Source organism: Manis pentadactyla, chromosome 11, assembly GCF_030020395.1.
Source record: "Manis pentadactyla isolate mManPen7 chromosome 11, mManPen7.hap1, whole genome shotgun sequence".
Classification (NCBI taxonomy): domain Eukaryota; kingdom Metazoa; phylum Chordata; class Mammalia; order Pholidota; family Manidae; genus Manis; species Manis pentadactyla.
Genome location: NC_080029.1, coordinates 10943052 through 10962265, shown reverse-complemented (window position 1 = coordinate 10962265; position 19214 = coordinate 10943052). Strand labels below are relative to the sequence as shown.

The 19214-nt window shown below is 36.6% G+C and overlaps 1 protein-coding gene across 6 annotated transcripts in view; it reads left to right on the top strand.

Annotated features, from left to right (window-relative positions):
- UNC79 (unc-79 homolog, NALCN channel complex subunit) overlaps positions 1–19214 on the top strand; it is a 249130-nt gene that overhangs the window by 57637 nt on the left and 172279 nt on the right. For 5 of the 6 annotated variants that reach the window (XM_036882400.2, XM_036882395.2, XM_036882398.2 and 2 more), the window contains exons 3-7: positions 950–1254; positions 4461–4631; positions 13165–13257; positions 17933–17988; positions 18657–18786. In XM_036882400.2, the coding sequence (XP_036738295.2) occupies positions 1008–1254; positions 4461–4631; positions 13165–13257; positions 17933–17988; positions 18657–18786 (697 nt within the window). In that variant the 5' untranslated portion in view covers positions 950–1007. The remainder of the gene's footprint in view (positions 1–949; positions 1255–4460; positions 4632–13164; positions 13258–17932; positions 17989–18656; positions 18787–19214) is intronic. The other variant, XM_036882399.2, reaches the window with a different exon arrangement.

The window sequence follows — 19214 nt, the reverse complement described above, 5'->3', positions numbered from 1 at the left end:
GTTTTTAGTGAGTTTTGTTGAATAATAACGTAAGTAGCAGCAGTGATAGGAGATCTTACCGTATGATGTGCAGCTGTATGACAGATACGACTTGCTTAGTCTTTAGAATTTTGAAGGTAACTATTTAATAAACCACTGTTTGTATTCATAAAATAAAATGTTTCCTCCCCAACATGCAAAACTAAAAAAGCACACATAAATAACCATTACCATTAGTTCACAAACATGCTATGGACCATCTACTATATCTTATTTTATAGCTTTCCCAATGTAGTTTAGCTAACATTTTAGAAATATGTATTATTTCTAAATTCATATGCCTGTTTAAACTTCATTATCTCAAATGATACTGACAGAATGTCATGAAACAGTATCATAATATACATATAGACATTATTTTGATGCAATAAACATGTGATTTTTAAGACTTTCTTAATAAACACACATGTTTATTCTTTGCTAAAACATGTTTCTGCAAGTGCCATACCTATATTTTGCAAGTTTTTATTTATCTGATTAAGACAGTCTTGCTGAAAAACTTCCTTTGCTTTGAAAGCTCCTTTTAATTAGGAATAAAAGCCTTAACTCATTAGACAAAGCTGTTGTTTTCCTTCCAGGAAACCTCTCCTTCTCCAAATCTGTAAACTGTGAAACATGGGTTTGGCACTGAAACATGCATTTTTATATTTTTGCTCCTTACTAACCAGATAACACATGAGATGCAATGCAACTTCCACAAAAAAACAACAACCCAAAACCCCTAGCATTATTGGTATCTGAGCACAAAGCTCTGCGACCCGTAGTAGATTGTAGATGCTGCTGGTTTGGCAATTGCATCTTATGTGGGATGTATCTGGTGTTTTATTATTTGTTTTAGAGTGTCATTTCAATGTAATGTGCTGTTCTTTGTGTCTTTGTTGTCTCTTTTTTTTCTTTGTCCCCCCAACAGCATTTTGTCCCGCACAGGGAAGAAGGAAAACCAAGATGCCTCCAATTTGACAGTGCCCATGACCATGTGTCTTTTTCCTGTGCCATTCCCACTCACCCCATCTCTAAGACCGCAGGTCAGTTCCATCAACCCTACTGTTACTCGCTCCCTCCTTTACAGCGTCCTGCGAGATGCTCCCTCTGAACGTGGCCTGCAAAGTCGTGATGCTCACTTGTCAGACTACCCTTCTTTGGACTATCAAGGCCTCTACGTGACTTTGGTGACTCTCCTGGATCTAGTTCCTTTACTACAGCATGGCCAACATGGTGAGCATTTAATTGAAACTTTTGAAAGGGTACATGTATGCTTATGGATGCTGGTGTTATGGTAATCAATTGCTTGAAAGGTCTTTTGTGGCTAAAGCCTTTCTTACACTGACAATTAAATTGTGGTGTTGCCCACCCTATAATTTCTCACTGTTTTATGGCCAGTGGACCTGCACTGGGGATGAATGGGCTGGAGAAAGGATGAAGATTTTAATAGGAACTGATCTCTTCTTCCCTGGTCTGCTTATCATGGAGATTGTTGTTGAAATTATGCTTTGATAGCTAAGATTTAAAAGCTTGCCCCCTAGAATATGTAAGAGGTGGAGCTTGAAGGGCAGGTCAAATTCACTGACTAATTCTGTGATTTTTCGGGGGGTAAATCACAGAATCTGTCTGAGGTTCACTTTTCTTGTCTTTAAACCCAGGAGGTTAGATAAGAAGAGGTATTTAGGAACTCTTCTAAATTTAACCATCAGTAGTTATTACAAAATGTTGGCCAAGTGGTCCAGTGTACAGCGGTGTTTATGGTGTGAATGGCATACAGTATGTAGTATTAATGGTGCTTTAGGGCAGAAGCCTAAGAGCATGCTGCTTTTTTAAACTCTTGTCCTTTGCTCCTTGTGTCTTCAGTCAATTTCAGTATTTTGTTTGCTTACCAAATTCTTCCAACCCATGAAAAGAAGTGCAATCACATCTACTGCTTAGCCATTCACTATTATATTTGTGAGAATCAGATGGAAAAGTATGTAGTAAGAAAAGGGGTTTTTACAGGAAATGAATTTTAAAACACCAGTTGTCTTAACTTTAAAGCACTGATAATTTGGTCTCTGGAAGTATGATAACCAAAGTTTCACTGTACAGAAAAATTGGAATTTGGAAGATGGGTGGGTGGTGGGGGTTATTTTGCCTTTTAGTTCTGGCTAACTCTCCTAGGAGAATGCTTAATGGTTTATTTAGTAAGATGTATTCCTAATTTTAAAAAATTAAAAAATCTGTGTTCATAAAAATGATGAAATAACGATCATTAAATTTGTTTCTCCTTATATTTATGATTCTGTGTTATAGTGAATATTAAAAAATGTAGAAATTTGTAAATTTGCTCGTCGTATAATTCTGTAGCTGTTTTAAGCCTAGTCGCTTTTATTGTGAATCTGTCCCAGCTCAGAACTTTGAAGGAGATGCCTTTGAGCATAAGCCTGCCCGAGCTTCCCATGGTGGTGAGCTCTGCAGTGCCTCTTCTTTGTGGCTGCCAGTCCTGAGGTCATCATGGGAAGGGATGGACCACTGGGTTAGGGCAGTTGTCCTGCATCTTCTGAGCCTCTTGATTAAGAGTATTCAGTGTGTTAACTCATAATTTAATTGCAATAAATCTGTAAATTATGACAATTTCAGGGGGGGTATTTGTATTCTTGCTTTACACCCACAGCTGTTTTGTGACTTTACTCTTCATTTTTATCTATATTCTGTGTCCTTGTTCTGCATAACAGCTTAGAAGATAGGAAAAATCTCACTAGACTATCCCTTAGAGGTTAAAAAGCAGTACAGCAGTGTTTCTCCATGTGATCTGAACACCAGAATCATCAAGGGAGCTTGGAACATGGAATTCTGGGTCCCAAACTTGGACTGCTAAATAAGAATCACCGAAGGGTGGGTCCTGAGGATCTGAATTTCTAATAAGCTCTCTGGGCGGTTCTTTCGTACACCGAGTCTGAGAGCCACTGCACGAGGGCTGGAGGCTGTGTCCTCACATCAGGCAGTGTGGTGTCCTGGGAAGAGCTGCATTTGTTGTCACAGTTCAGCCCTCTCACTCTCAGGTGATCTTGGGCAATCACTTCCCTTCTCCAGGCCTGTTTCCTCATATGAATGATACTCCAAGTGGGCTCTCAAGCCCCTTTCCTTGTTAATGTCCTGTAACAAGGCTAAGATGCGGCCAAGGGGTCTTTTATGCTCAGCCTCAGTCAATTCTCAGTAAAGTACCTGTGAATCTTCTGTTTTGTCAATCTGAGCCCGAGGTCGACTGACCCCTGCTTCCCAGTGTGCAGTCTGGCCACATCTTCTGTCGTCAGTTGATGTCAGCTTGTTGAGATCATGTTTTAATTCAATGATAATCAGAAATAGCATTAGGCATCAAAATAGCACTAACAAGGTTAATCCGCTGCAGAATAGCACTAACAAGACTAATCTGCAAATGAGTCTAATAATTTTCTTTTCTAATGGATATGAAAATGATCAGTCTTCATTGTTAAGTCTTGGTGGATGATCTATGTATTGTGAGTCCAAGAATATAAAAATATACATTCAATATAATGGAATTTAGACTACATGCCTTCTAAAGCTTAACAGTTATGGTTTTTTAATGAGCTCTATTTTTACTCCACGTGCAGGTAATAATAGTAACAATATTAATATTAATGATAATGGCTAATCTTTGTGGAGCACACATCATGTGCTGTGTTAAACATTTACATTTTTCTCGTTTAACCTCCTAACAATCCTTGTAATGAAGTGAGGTAGGTACTCCTTTTTTAGATGTTGATTTAAAGATGTTGGTAGAAAGATTATTATTAAGTAGCGTGCCCTTCTGTGATGATTGATAACTAAATGCACAGGGTCATGCACTATCAGTTATGGCTTCATTTCTTTGGTGCATGCTTCATTTCTTCCCAGCCTCTGTGCTGGAAGATGCATATTACCTCATTGTCCAGGACTCCAGGCGCAGGAAGATTGTGGTTTGGTTGATGGAGCAGAAATAGCCTGGTTTTATTTCCAGTCCTGTCCTTGACTTTTCTAAAACTTCCAGTGGGAATATAATTTAACATCTTTTGCCACAGTTATCTTGTGCAAAATATAATGGAGGTCAGAATGCTGGAGGATAGTTCAGGATTCATTATCTTATGGGAAGTGCTTTTAATTTATGAAATCAAGGAATAATATGAATACAGACTATTACTGAAGATTGATCGTGTGTTGAGGAAAACGTCATGTAGTAGGTATTTATATTTTTTAATGCAGTCATTTATCAGTCATTTATTGAGCAAATACTAAATACGTACTATACTGAGCAGTGTGTTTTTGAACTCTTAATAGGAAGGGGACAATAGTTGCTTATAATTTAAAGCAGTTCATAAAAACTTAAAATGTAAAATTAGCACATTTTGTTAAATGGCCAAGTATTCAGTGACTGATTACTCAATTTTGTTTTTTAGATCTTGGACAGTCGATATTTTATACAACTACATGTTTGCTACCCTTTCTCAATGATGATATTCTGAGTACTTTGCCCTACACGATGATATCAACGTTGGCTACCTTCCCTCCATTCCTGCACAAGGATATTATTGAATATCTTAGCACATCTTTTCTACCAATGGCTATATGTAAGTTCAGTCTTACCCAAAACTGGATTATTTTTATGTATTGTATGAATGGAAATTGGTTTTGCTGTTTTTAGGCTATTGATTTTCAAGATTTTAATGGAATCATTTTTACTATGATTTAAATTCAGTCATTTCAACATGAATATTATGATGAAAATGAAAGAAATGAAAGATGATTATATCTTAGAATTGTTTTATTCACATAGTTTAATCTTAGAGAATAGGAAGAAAGAACACAGGGCACAGTCTATATTTCCTATAATAAACCATAATAAATAATACTATAATATAGATACCATAATATAATATGTATATATAACAGATAACACTATAATACAACACTGTAATATAAACTGTGGTATATTTTGTCACTTTGGCAACTGAGGAGGACAAAATAGTAAGTTGAGTGTACAAAATTTGTGTGAATTTTAGTGCTTATTAGTGGATTAATTTATGAACAAGTCACTTATGTCTCTGGGACTCTTTTTTTTTTTTTTTCTTTTTCTTTTTCTTTATGGGCAACTCACATAGTTGAAACCTCATCTCCAGAATGATGATAGCATCAGCTTTCTCTCTCAGGGGTGTTGTGATGATAAAGTGAGTGAAAGTTTATGAAAACAGTGACAAGAGCTAAGGCCTGTGACTCATGTGCAAGGTTGTATTATAAACAGGGAACTGATCTGAATTTGATTTTCACTTTTATAGACTTAATTTTTCATGCTTTCCAGACATGAGAGCAAAGAGGAAAAAAAAGTTGGATTGTGGTTTTTATGACTGAAATCCTTCAAATATATTTTAAAGAAATGGATTATAAATTTATCTACATTTCAGTAGGTTATCTGAAAAGATTATGGGTTTAAGAGTCAAACAGGTCTAGATTCAAATCAGAGCTCTGCTACCTACTAGCTGTGTGACTTTAGGCAAGTTACCTACCCTTTGTTTCTTACCTGTAAAATAATAATAATAATAATAGTAGCAATAATAATAATAATAATAATGGTAGTGGCGTCGTGGGGTCACTGATAATTGAGGTGATTAACCCGAAACGTTGGTAAGGTGATAACTAGGCTAATGCCTAGTATTTAGTAAGTGTTAGTTTACTTCTGTCCTTCTCTCAGATTTTGTTCTATAAAAATACCTTTATTGGTCACATTAAATTCCTAAGGATCGTTTTTCACCATTTTAATGTTATGTGCTTATGATCTTCATTAAAATTGTCACACTGTAATAGCAATTGGTAAACATATGTACCTTTGGACTACATTTACTTACTTTACAATCAAATTTAATTTTAGCTATGGAATTACAATTTTCATGTCTTTTAAGCAAAGAATTTGCTGCCTAAATTACATAACAATTCAGAAAAATTAGCAGACTGATTATACCATTCAAGTAATAGAATCTTTCATCGTTCTCTGTTTTTATTCTGTGCAACCTTACAAGCAAGGACCTGTTTGTGGATACAGTCTTAGAATTTAGCCATATTTTTATTATAAGTATGTTAACTGTTACACTTAGGCACAGGAATTCTTTTTTGTTTTTTAAGACTATCAGATGAGTCTGCATCTTTCTATTAGTCTCATTCATTGTATCCCTATTTATTAGGAAAAGGTTAATAATTTTGGGAGAGGCATCGAATATATCAGGTCTCTGAAGTTGTCCTTGAGGCTGATCAAGCATTGCGATAGCTTAAGAAACAATTTGTTTATTGATGATTAACTTGTGTTTAATTAGAAATGCAGATCCCAGACATGCCTTGTAGTTACTCCCTTGCCTACTTAAATGTGTGAACCTTGGCAATTGAGGAGGAGAAAATAGTAAGTTGAGTGTACAAAATTTGTGTGAATTTTAGTGCTTATTAGTGGAGTAACTTGATGTTTAGTTAAGGGTTTGAACAAGTCGCTTATGTCTCTGGGACTCCATTTTTTTTCTACTGTAAAGGAGGGGTTTGGAAAAAATGTTCCATCTCTAAGGTTATTTCTGGTGTAAATAATTCTAGGTTAAATAACATCAATCTTATTTTATGCAAGAGGCACGTAACTTCCTCTAACCCAGTTGTTGATCTGCTTCATTTATTTTGTTGCTCTGGTTTCAGTCTCAGTTCTGACTGTCATTTCTTGGCTCCTTTCCTGTGGTTCAAGAGTAGCCAATCTTTGTCATCTTTAAATCTTTGAAATAAATTGCAGGGCTAACCTTAAAAACCACATTCTATTAAACAATTCAGGAGTTTCTTTTGCACTTGGGCTCCTTGCAAAGAGGATACAAAGATGCAGACCCAAAAATAGAGGGGTTTAGGTTCCAGATAAATCATGTTAAAATGAATTGATGTGAGAATGTGTGTCTGTTGCTTGTATCCACGTTGTTTCTATTTTTGGAAGTTGTTTCAGTGTCTAGAAATTTTGGCCAAAACAAGAGAGGAGCATTTAACTTCCTTCAGAATATTTTTATTTCAAACCTGAGATGTTAGGAAGAAGGATGTTGCATTTTCTGAGTACTGGATAAGGTCTTTAAGACAAAAGGCTTCTTATCTCTTTGGTATGGTGTTCCTGAGGTCAAAGGTAAAACACGGGCAGTTTTTCAGGTGTTAGAGGATTATATCATTAAGGACCTGGAAGATTAAGTTCTGAGCTCTGAAGTGGATCTAATAAGGTACTGGAGCTAATTCAGTTTAAGAGCCCTACCTGTATATCAGTTATGTTCTTCATGTCATTTTTGTCAATAAACCAAATACTGTGTTTTTATTTTAAATAACTCCTTTTGAGGAGCTAAGAGCAAACTGCCATTTATTATAACAATTTCCTTTGACCAAACGTTTTCTTTTTGACTCCTTCCATAAATAAGGTATATTTCTTTTTCTTCCAAGTATGTGCAATATATGCTTTGTTTATTAAAAAAATATTAAAGGAGTTTCTAAGAATTGAAAAGTCATTAGCATTTCACCATGGAAACCTCTCTTTTCCCAATAAAGGATCTGTGATTTGTGAAATGAATTGAAATATGCATGTTGGGAAAGATGATACATTTCATCCTAAATGAACATAAACTGATGTAGGCTATGTTATTTCAGAGATGATAATGAAGCTGGATAATACTGTCAGTGAGAGACCCTGCCTGTGTGTCTTGGTACCCTGGACTCTGCCATCTCATTTAGGGTGTTTTTCTAATTTAAATTTCCTCAAAAAGTCATTTACCCTCAGGAAAAATAAAGGTGCACTCAGATCTTTGCATTGACTTAAAAGCATGTGACTTAAGTGAATATCTGTTCCAGGCCATTGATCCTGGGTCATTTTTTTGTCTTACTACAGAAGTTGCATGTTATGTTTCTATGATCTTTCAAGAATTAATAAATAAATATATAGAAAAAAGTCAAAAAACCAATGCAACATATTGATGATATTTAAATAATCTCTCTATAAAATCTGTTTTATTAGCAAATGATTATTTTTATAACTTAAGTGTTACTATACTTGAAGAGCCTTATTGTTGAATTGAAGAAATGTTTTAGAATAGGAATACAGAAGGGCTGAATTGCTGCCCTTCAACTACTAGCAAATCTCCTTTTTTTAAAAAAAGATTGAAGTATAATTGACATACAATATTATATTACAGCATATATCAGGTGTACAATGTAGTGATTCAAAACTATATTCATTGCAAAATGCTCACCTTATGGATTATGTAGTTACCATTTGTTATCATACAAAGATATTATAATATTATTGACTATATTCCCTATGCTGTACTTTTCATGCATGTGACTTATTTATTTTGTAACTGGAAATTTGTCCCTCTTAATCCCTTTCACATATTTTGTCCAGCCCCCTCTGGAAGCTTCCCCTCCATGGCAACCACCAGTTTGTTTGTGTTTGTTAGTCTATTTCTGCTTTATTTATTTTTTTAGATTCCACATATAAATGACATCATTTAGTATTTGTCTTTCTCTGTATGACTTATTTCGCTTAGTGTAATACCCTCTAGGTCCATCCCTGTTGTTGCAGATGGAGGGATTTCATTCTTCTTTATGACTGAGTAATATTCTATCACATATATGTACCACATCTTTATCCATTCATTTAGTGATGGACACTTAGGTTGCTTTATTGGCAAATCTCTTAATCTCATCAGCTGTAAAATTATAACAAATCATAACCTCCCTGTCTATATCCCATGTTTGTTGTGAAGACTATGAGATAACATAAGAATGTCTTCTGAATATTGTATAGTGTTAACAAGTGTACAATAGACCAAACCCATAATTAAATGATAGATGTGTCAAATCCCATTGCAACTACTTCCAAAATTCTGCTCCAATTCACATGTTTTCCTGAAATTTTATCATCTTAAATGTGGCTTGAGATAAGGGGCCATTCTCTGGGGCTTGGTATTTTTTCCCCTAGCATTTGTTGGATAATAAACAGTAATTGTTATGACTGGTTTTGATCTTAGAACCTGATAGAACACTTCTGCAGTACTGATCCACAAGTCTGCAAATATTTAAATGCTGCATAGACTTACAACAGTCTATGTCTTGGTCATATTGTCTTGGTCTTCCCATTATGTTGAACTGACATGCCCTTCTGAAAGCTTAGGTATCTTATGCTCAAACCCTATCACATGGAACACAGTTACCTCTCTGCTTACACAGAGACCACTTACTAACCTAGGCTGTGCAGTCCAGCAAAGCATAGGAAGTGGTTCTGTGGTATGGTAGACTAGGCATCAGAATGTGTTTCTTCTTCCCAAATGACTCCCATACTTCTACTCCTTGCAAAAGTGTAAGGCTAGTGGGGTTTATTGAAATATTTTCCAATTCAGACCACTCCTTACCACCATCTCTCTCTCTTCTGGACCAGTCCAGTAGCTGCTGAACTGATCTTCCTGCTTCTACTCTTAGCCCTCCTACCGTTGTCCTCCACCAAAAAATCAGAGCTGTCCTCCAAACATGTAAATCGGATCACGTTGCTTCCCCCTTCCAAAGTGCCCGGTAGCTTCCGGTCACTCTCACAGGTCAAGTAGAGTGTCCTTTCCAGCCCACGGGGCCTCCGAGTTCCGGCCCCTGCCCACCGACCGCTTCTTCACTACGCTGGGCACTCTGTGACGTGCGCTGGCCTTTCTGTGGTTTCATCAAGGCGCGAGCTTTGGCTTTGACTCCAGGTTTTGTCCTGTCTCAAAAAGCCCATCTTCCAGTGGTCATCTGTCTTGCCTCCCTACTCCCTTAGGTCTCAGCAGAAGTATCACATCTTTCGAGATGCACTTCCTTATCCTCAGGCTAAAACAGGACCTCCCCTGACTTTATGCCCATCCCCCTGTGTATTTTCTCATAGGTGTTTATTTGCCTGTTCCTCTATAACAGTGCCGTGCACAGAACTTTCTGAGCTGATAGAATTGTTCTATAAAATTCTGTGCTGTCCAGTACTGTAGCTACTAGCCACATGTGGCCAATAAGCCCTTGAAATGTGTCTAGTGAGACTGAGGAACTGAAATTCTAACAATTGAATTTTAATTGACTTAAAATAGAAATAAGTCATATGTGGCTGGTGGCTACCATATTGGATATCCAGCTGTAGCATTTAAGCTCCATAAGGGCAAAAACTTACTTATCTTGTTCATGGCTGTGTCTCCAGAGCTAGAAGAGTATCTGGTACACAGGAAGTACTGAAAAAAAAAAAAACTTATTGAATGAATAAGTGGCTAGAGCATGAGCTTCTATGAAGAAGTGAGTTGGGTTGTGGTCCTAATAATTAAGTTGGTGCTCTCATGCAAATAATTTGATTTCTCTTCTATAAAATGGCTTTTCCCTTATACTTTTTAATTTTTATTTTTGGTGAGGATCCTGTAAGAGCTGTAAATAATAGTATGAGCTGCAGGAACAGATTAAGGAATTGTAATTGCTCGTAGAGAGAGGACATGGTGATAACGGTTGATCAGTGATGCTGGGAGGATGAGGGAATAGGTCTTAAAACTTTTAATCGTTTTTCCGGAACACAATATTAAATGTAAAATTTTCTTATTTTGATTAGTTCTCTTCTTCCTCCCTTCAGTTTTACACGCTCTCACGGGGACAAACTTCACATCTGTTTACATCATGCCTTTTTAACAAGGTTCAATAGATGAAATGTGCCTGTGCATGTTTATTAATCAGAATTGTGGTAATCTTATTCAGTCTGGTAGAAGGCTAGGAAATTGCAAGGGACCGCCTGTTTGTATAAGTATCGGCGCCAATTTCCTAGGACTTGAGCCAGGGGAACACTTTGGCTTTGTGGTGGACCGTACTTGAGGGAGAGCATGGATCTGTAGGTGTAGAAGGGACATCCAAAGGTCACTGAGCCATTTGGGCTGTTCTCCAAGTAGACTTCACCTAAATCATCTGAGACATTTGGGCATCTCTCCCACTTTTAAAGGACTGCAGACACAGTGGTTCTCAGCCTCCCTTAATGGTAGTTTTCACTTTTTAGAAACACTTGTTATTAAAAAGATTGAGATGAACTTAAACAAAGGTGCAAAGTCTTGTCCCAAAAAGAATGGATACATACACGTAAAATAGTTTTTCCTTGAGTATGTCAGAGACTAGACTTTCTTTTTTTCCCTTAAACGAAAAACACAGGGGACATGTAGTTATTCCTCTCCCATCAGGACACCTTGCTGATCACTTCCTTTCTTATTTCTTATCCCTCTAAACTGCTTCTCAAATAGAGGTCTGAGTTCTGCTGCAAAAGAATCACTTGATGTGCTTATTAAACACGTAGCTTTCCTGCTCCCAAACTGAGTCAGACTCTCAAGACATGGGCCCTAGATGCTGAATTGATCAACTGCATTTTGTTCTTTAGGATCTGGCTCAAAGTTCTCATCCCTTGATTAATCACCTTTACCATCTCCACATCTTTGTATAATTATTAATACTTATTTATGCTATATAACCAGAATAATTTATTTACCTGAATACTACCTGCTTGGTGGGTTAGCAGTCCACCTGCAAGTGAGTAATAAAAGCAAGCTCAAGTAAATGGAACTTAATTGTAGGCCTGTTTTATTTGATTGTTTCTATAAAGCCATTGTAAAGGCATCCATACATTATGGTGCTCAAAGTCCTTTATGTAAAAAAAAAAAAATCATGTTAAATATTTTTTGTCTTCTCACTTTATTATATGACATCTTTTATTGGTGTTTTAATTATTCTTTTATACATGTATTTTATGTTAAGTTGCCTTATTCTTTTTGGGTGGAGGTGATATCTTATTCCCACATACTGTATTTGAACAAAAAATAAACTAAAAGAACAGATTTTAGGGTTATCTACTTTTTTGTCGTTGTCCATGTTAACAGTTTTTTCCATTATGCGTAGGAAATTGAGAGTTGGGTTTTTGAAGGTGTTATACTCACTGTACTCTGTTCTGTTCATGCTTTCTTGACAATTTGCCATACAAACCCGACTATAAGGAGAGGTTCTTCCTATTCTACAATTATCTGTGAGAAGGAATTCATCTGATATTTGAGTCCTTACAAACTTTCTCCCATTGTGGGCACTCTCTTAATCACTGTGCTTAGAATAATAAAGTACTCTTCGGAGGCAACATATTACCCCAAATGACCTCCTGATATACTATTGAAAAAAAGAGAGGAAGAAGTTTAATATAGTGTTGGATATCATCATAAACAAGCCACTTAAAGATGTCCTACAAGCAGTAGTAAGTGGTTATCACATGGAGGCCATGATTATACAGCTCTGAGATGAATTTTGAAGAAATCAACTTGCTTTGTAATTGAATACTTGTGGCACAGGATAAAATGTTCAGCAACAGTGTTATTCACAGATTCAAAAAGTGCTTTATTTCAAACAACTCAGATGGATATGAAGATAGTAAGCTGTGAAAAACTAAAAAAGTGGTTCTCATGGTGATGGAGATGCTGATGGTGAAGTTACATGTGAAGGTTTGAATAAAAATTATTTAATGAGATGTGAGAGTTGAGAATAATTTTTAAATTAATGTACAGCTTCTTACAATACATGGTTTAAAGTTTGTGTAACTATATTAATAAGTATGTAATTATTGATAAGAAAACTATGATTTCATTTGCATCTCTAAAAGATCATACATTCAAGTTGGATTCAAAACCTTTTATTTTTACTTGCTCATTAGGATAAACTTCAGTGTGATTTTTTATTTGGGTACATAGAGGATTCTGGTTTTTTTTTTTTCTTTCTTTTCTGCCTAGATATAAACATCTTTGGAGCAGAGATGACATCTAAGTACAACTCTGAAAAGACCATTATATCATGTCTGGCATTGCTCCTGCTCCTTGTAGATTCTCACTAAATGTTTGTTATTGATGATAACTATAAAATTTGTATGCCTTAGAGAAAATTTGTGTTTTTATTTGTGCAAAAATTCCATTGATTTGGTTAGGATTTATTTTTCTTCAAAGTTTCTTCTCTCAGCTCTTCATGCTCTATGCAAAGTAGCAAATATATTAATTGTGTAGTAAGTAAGTGGTAAGATTAATTGTGCCTCATCAAAAATTTTTTTGGTTTCAGTGGGTTCCTCAAGGAGAGAAGGCGTGCCTGCTCATGTTAACCTCTCTGCATCATCCATGCTAATGATTGCGATGCAGTACACATCCAACCCAGGTAAGTGGAAATTTGGTTGGCTTGACTAATTCCAAAATCAGTATTTAAACAAGACATCAAACAAGCAGGCTAGACGTTTTCATGTGAGAAGAACCTCTCTTGGGGGATAGACAATTGGAGAAGCATTACAAACAGTAACTTTCAAATTGAAATAAATTTCCCTTGCCTGTTTCTATTAGCAGTAATCTTGCTGGCTAGTGATAACTTTAGAATGTTTGAGGACACAATTTAGAACATTGACTGGGAATTGATTGTATATAAGTATATAGGAAATATAAAAATCACCTGTCATTCTGGTAACTAAAAATAAACACTGTTAGTATTTTAGGAACTTGCTACTCTAATGCCACACAAGCATCCTTGAACATAGGTCTTTTATTGCATTTCTGATTTTTTTCTTAGAATAAGTTCATAAAAGAGGATTTAATGGGCTGAAGGACTTGAAGAAATTTCAGTAGTTTCACTAATTATATGTGAAAGTACACTGTAATTGGTCATTGAGTATTCACATAAAATTTATAGAGTTGGGCAGATGAAGAATAAAATCTCGCTGTTATGATTCATATTTCTTTGATCACCGGTTATGTTGGACAGGTTTCCTGTGATGTACTGTGTTTGATTTCCATTCATCAGTATAACTGCAGATGAACTTTGAAAAATGACCTAAAAGAAGCTGACTGTTGGAGTCACATGCTAAGATATGAACTCAGTTTTTATTTTCATTTAATGTTTATTTGAAAAGTGAACAAACTTGGTGGCACTCTTTTCAACCTTCTACATAATTACATAAAAATTATAACTGAGTTTTTGATTCAAGATGAGAAAACAGATTTTTTCATTTTAAAATCATAATGCTTCTTAGTTTGGGATGTCACCCTTAAATACAAAAATCCCTTATGATTATTATGGGAGGTTAATTAACAAACATATATTTTTGAAAGTTTTATCTCATATTTCATTCTACCTGGCTTAAAGGACCTTCAAAATGTCATTTATATTTAATATATATTATGTTCCAAAAAAAGCCCTTCATTTGGAGTCTAGTTAATGCAGTCTTATCATGAAGCTTTGGTCCGAATTTCTAAGTTGGGAGGCAATAAAGTAGCATGGGTAAAAGAATGTGCTTGTGGTCAGATGTATGCGGGTTCACATCAGAGCTTACCTGCAAATTGTCAGTTAGCAGCTCCTTGATCAAGTCTTTTAGCCTCCCTAAGACCAATTTTCCTCACCTATAAAATGAAAGTAATTCTTCCTGCAGTGCCTTAAAATGGCTTTGTGAAGATTTAATGAATTAAGTGTATAGAAAGTGCTTACTTAGCATAGTGACAGGCACATTGTAAATGCTCAATAAATAGTAATGCAGATTTCTACAATCTGGTATTTTCTTCTTGGAGTTGAATGTTTCATTGGGAAACCACATTGATCACATAGAGTTACTTCCATTATTTCCAAAGCTGTGTCTTCATCTGCTCATGGGGGGATGTTTATAGCCAACTCTTCTATGCTAGGAATTATATTTGGAACCCAAAACCAGTCTTGTGATGTGGGTGAGGCAATATCCACCAGAGGGCTCTCTGGGGCCAACTGGTAGGGCATCATTGTATTTGAACTTTTATTGAGGGAGGCAGCAAGTGACAGCTTGGCCCTTGTAGCCTATTTTGTGTCAAGGATAGAGCACAGACTTGTTCAACTAACAGGCATTCGTGGAGTAATTCCTATGTATGTGGCTTTGTGCTAGGCATTGTGAAAACCACACAGATATGTAAGATATGGTACTTGTGGAGCTCATGTCTAATGGGGAAGATTAGGCATATTCACATTAATCATTAATTTACATGTAAGGTAGTATGTGAAAAGTACAAAATCAATACTATAGAAATGTTAATTCATCAGAGGGAGAGACCTCTGTGGATTGAATTGATCAGGAAAGGCTTTGTGCCATATAAACAAAGTATGGGTCTTAAAATATTGATAACATTTTGATTGGTAGGGTAAGTGGGGCATTCTGGGAGGGGAAGCAGTGTAAAGAAAGGGACGGTTCAGGTGTGCTCATGGGACAGTCAGTGAACTACTCTGAACCAGGTTTATGAAGCAGATACACGAACAACAGCAGACACTGAGTAAGAGAAAGTGGCCCGGAACATCTATATTTGAGAATTCACTGATGGCTTAAGAACAAGTTCCAGAGGGCTATTTATATATTCAGTAATAGTCACTGAATATCTACTGTGCACCAGGCAGTGAGGGCACAATGGTTAGCAAAACAGAACAGACCTCTGCCCTTCCCCCACCAAGCTTATCATATGGTGGGAGGATAAGACATTAATCCAATAATTGTAAAAGCACATGTAAAGTTTTAGCTGTGACAGTGCTTTAAAAGATGTACATTGTCCTGTAAGACCCCCGCAAAAGGGGATTTTTCTTTTATTGATGAGATCAGGGAGGGCTTCTGTAGGAAAGTACCCTTTAGTCGGAGAACTGAAGGATGAGTAGCACTGATAAGGTATGTATCGGGTTGGGGATTCAGGCAGAAGAACCTTATGTTCAGAAGGGAGCCTGGCAAGCAGGTGGAACGGAAAGGTCAGTGTAGCTGGAGCTCAGAGTGAGGTTGGCCTTGTGTGAGTTGAGACTGGAGACTTCAGTGGGCCAAACACACAGGAGGTTGTGGCTTCTGTTTGAGAGTCCTTTGTTTACCCTGAGTCCAATGTGAAGGCACTGAAGAACTTGAAGTGGTTATGCAGTGGATATACATCGACCCATAAAGAGGCCATTGCATTTTTCCAGGCATGTAGAAGGCAGGGGCAATTGAGACTGAGAAAAATGAATGTATCTGAGAGCTGTTTAGAAATTGATAGGAATTGGTAACATACTGAATGTGGATTTTTGGGTTGTATAACTGGATACATGGTGGTTCTGTTTGCTGAGAGGAGCCAGTGGAATAAAAAGACCAGGATTCTGAGGGAAGCTCATGAGATCCATTTTGGACATGTGTTCAAGGCATTTTTAAGACATTTAAGAGGACGGGGTACACCTTGGACTAATTATATCTCAATACAACTGGAAAACCCACCCATACCCTCAGTAATAATTCTATATGTCCCGAACACAAAAATGCAAATGAATCAGCTTACTTAAAGAAAAAAAAAGGTGGTAGTAATTAGGAAGTTGTGTATGAGTCTGGAGCTCAAGACAGAGCTCTGGGCTGGAGGTAATGAACCTTGAACCTACATATAATTGTCCCAAGACCTTTACTAAATTGTAGATGGTAAAGTAAGTTTTATATGAGTGTGAGATTGCTTAGGAGAGATCATAGAATGAAAAGTGGAGTGGCTTTATGATCAGGCCTTCAGGAACTCCAGTGGATAATGGCCGAGTGGATGAGGGTGAGCTTGTCTAGGAGAGAGACAGGCTGTATCTGTTAGTTGTGTTTGGTTGATTAACAGAAGCTTTAATCTACAAGAATGTTTGTTGTTTACTTGGTAGGAAGTCTTGGAGATAGCACCACAGGATCAGGGGGCTGAGATGGCACCTTTGTGTTTCTCTCGGACTTCCCCTCATGTTTATAAGTTGGCTGCCACAGTGGAGGTTATATTCTTACACACACATCCACAAACAGGTGATATGAGCAGTCAGGTAATTAGAGTATGCTGTTCCTCTTTACTTTTATCAGAGAGAAAACATGTCTGAAGCTCCCTCTCCCCCCTCCGTGGGTTCTCTCTTAGGTCTTACTGGTCAGAAGTGAGCCCCATGGCCATCTCTAGCTGTAAGGGGGTCTGGGAAGGTACCTTGCTTTGGAGTCTGTGTATTGTGAGGTGGAAAAGGCAGAAAGGGTTGTTGATAGCAGTTGAGTAGCAACAGGAGTGTCTGCCACAGGTAATAGGAGAGGGTTAGTCTTGAAGTTGAGGGAAGAGAGTGAAGGAGACAGTGGTCAGCAGTACCAAATGCTGCTGAAAGTCCCAGGAGGCAGGCTGAATGCCCATTGAGTTGGGTGGCACAGAGATTACTGGTGACTATAGTGAAACCTGTGTCAGTGCCAGGAGAATGTTGGGAGATGGATCAGCGAAGGTTAACACAGGTATCTATTAGGGTGAAAGTATCTTTCTTTCCCAAGCAAACACAGGCAAATAGAGGAAGCTTGCTGATGTGTAGCTTTTAAGAACCACTCAGCAAGATGGAATTGGTGATGAAATGATATAAGACTCCTGTTCTAGTCCATCAGTCTATTATTTGCTGTTTGTCCAACCTTGGGCAAGGTAGGAAACTAAGCCTGGTTCCTAACTGCAACATGATGGTTATGGATAATATATATAAAGCTCTTAGCACGATACCTGGTTCCTAATGAATGCTCAATAAATGCATGCTTTTGTGATGATCCTATTAGGCTATTTTTTCCCTATTAGTTCTTGATTACATTTATATAAGTTTGTGTTATAGAAGTATGATTACTAGGGATTTTTCTTAATATTTCTTTTGTTAATAAGATGAAGGATCTTGAAAAAAAGCTTAGGAAAGTCAAGGATTTATATGATTTTTGAAAAGTATGAAAAGTGGAAATAAGTAATTTTTAATTTAATGATTAGAGTGAAAAGTCATACTGATGTAATTTATTATATCTCAAAGTATTTTTTATCTGGTATTTACATTTCATGTTCAAATTACATTTTCTTCCCTGCAGTGTATCATTGTCAGTTATTGGAATGTCTCATGAAATATAAGCAGGAGGTCTGGAAAGTAAGTTTTGTGCCACATTTAACTCACAGCCATAAGCTTAATTTATATAATATAGTAAAAATTGTTTGCCCATTAAGCTGTTGTTTAGGTCAAATGAATTGATGTCTTGTTATTTTGGTGTGGCAGAACCTAGAATTCTTTCCTTACTGGTTAACTATCACCTAGAGCAGAAATGATACTTGAAGAACACAGTGGCTTGATAGAAAAAGTAATCAGATATCTCTCTTATTCTTGGAATTTAGCAAATCCTATATTATAATTTTATTTAATTAGAAATGTTCTTGAACACCTGTCATTTATACAGGAGACGTGAATTGTTAAGAAATGTGTTTTAGGAAAATATTTTTTAAAATTCAGTGTTTAGAAAACTGGCTTATGCTATTCTAGAACTTCCTTTAACATTATTCTGAGTAGAGAAGAATTTGTTAAAAGATAGTGTATTTTTTACCTCTTCCTGGGGGACTTATTTATAGGAACAATAAATAAATATGAAAAATAATATTTTAAAATGATCTACTCTGAGCAGCACACCTTGATGATGAGATTCCAGGGAAATTAACTACCTCAGCCCCTCCACTGGAATTTTCACTGCTTTGGTAATATTGAATGAGGTACTTTTATTTTCATTTGGTGATGCTAAGTCAAAACATGTTTGCTGTCTCCTTTAGGATCTTTTGTACGTGATAGCCTATGGGCCTTCACCGGTGAAACCTCCAGCTGTGCAAATGCTGTTCCATTACTGGCCCAATTTAAAGCCTCCTGGGGCAATAAGTGAATACAGGGGCTTACAATACACAGGTAAGAAGAAGATATCCCTGTGAGGCCCCATCTTTATTTTTCCAATGCTACATTTGCCTCACATACTTATATAAATTTTTTTATCTTGCTGGGTTATATTTACGTGCCTTTAGACATTGTCATGAGCCCTTTCTGAAACTAGGGGGTATAAAATAAATCAACTAAAATTAATTTCAAAATTATTTATGATACCATAGCAAATTGCCTGTCATAGCCTCATTTGGTGAATACCTGGCCTGTGGTCTTAACTATTGCTAACATGAATTACTACAAAGGCGTGAGTGGTGAGGCCTGCTGCAGATTGGCTTACAAGACCCCAGGTGGCAAATTCCGCTCTGGTTCAGAACACCTGGAGCATGTTTGGTGTTACTGGTTCTAAATAAAATTAATGACCTAAATTTATTTATAAATTTACACTAAATAAAAAT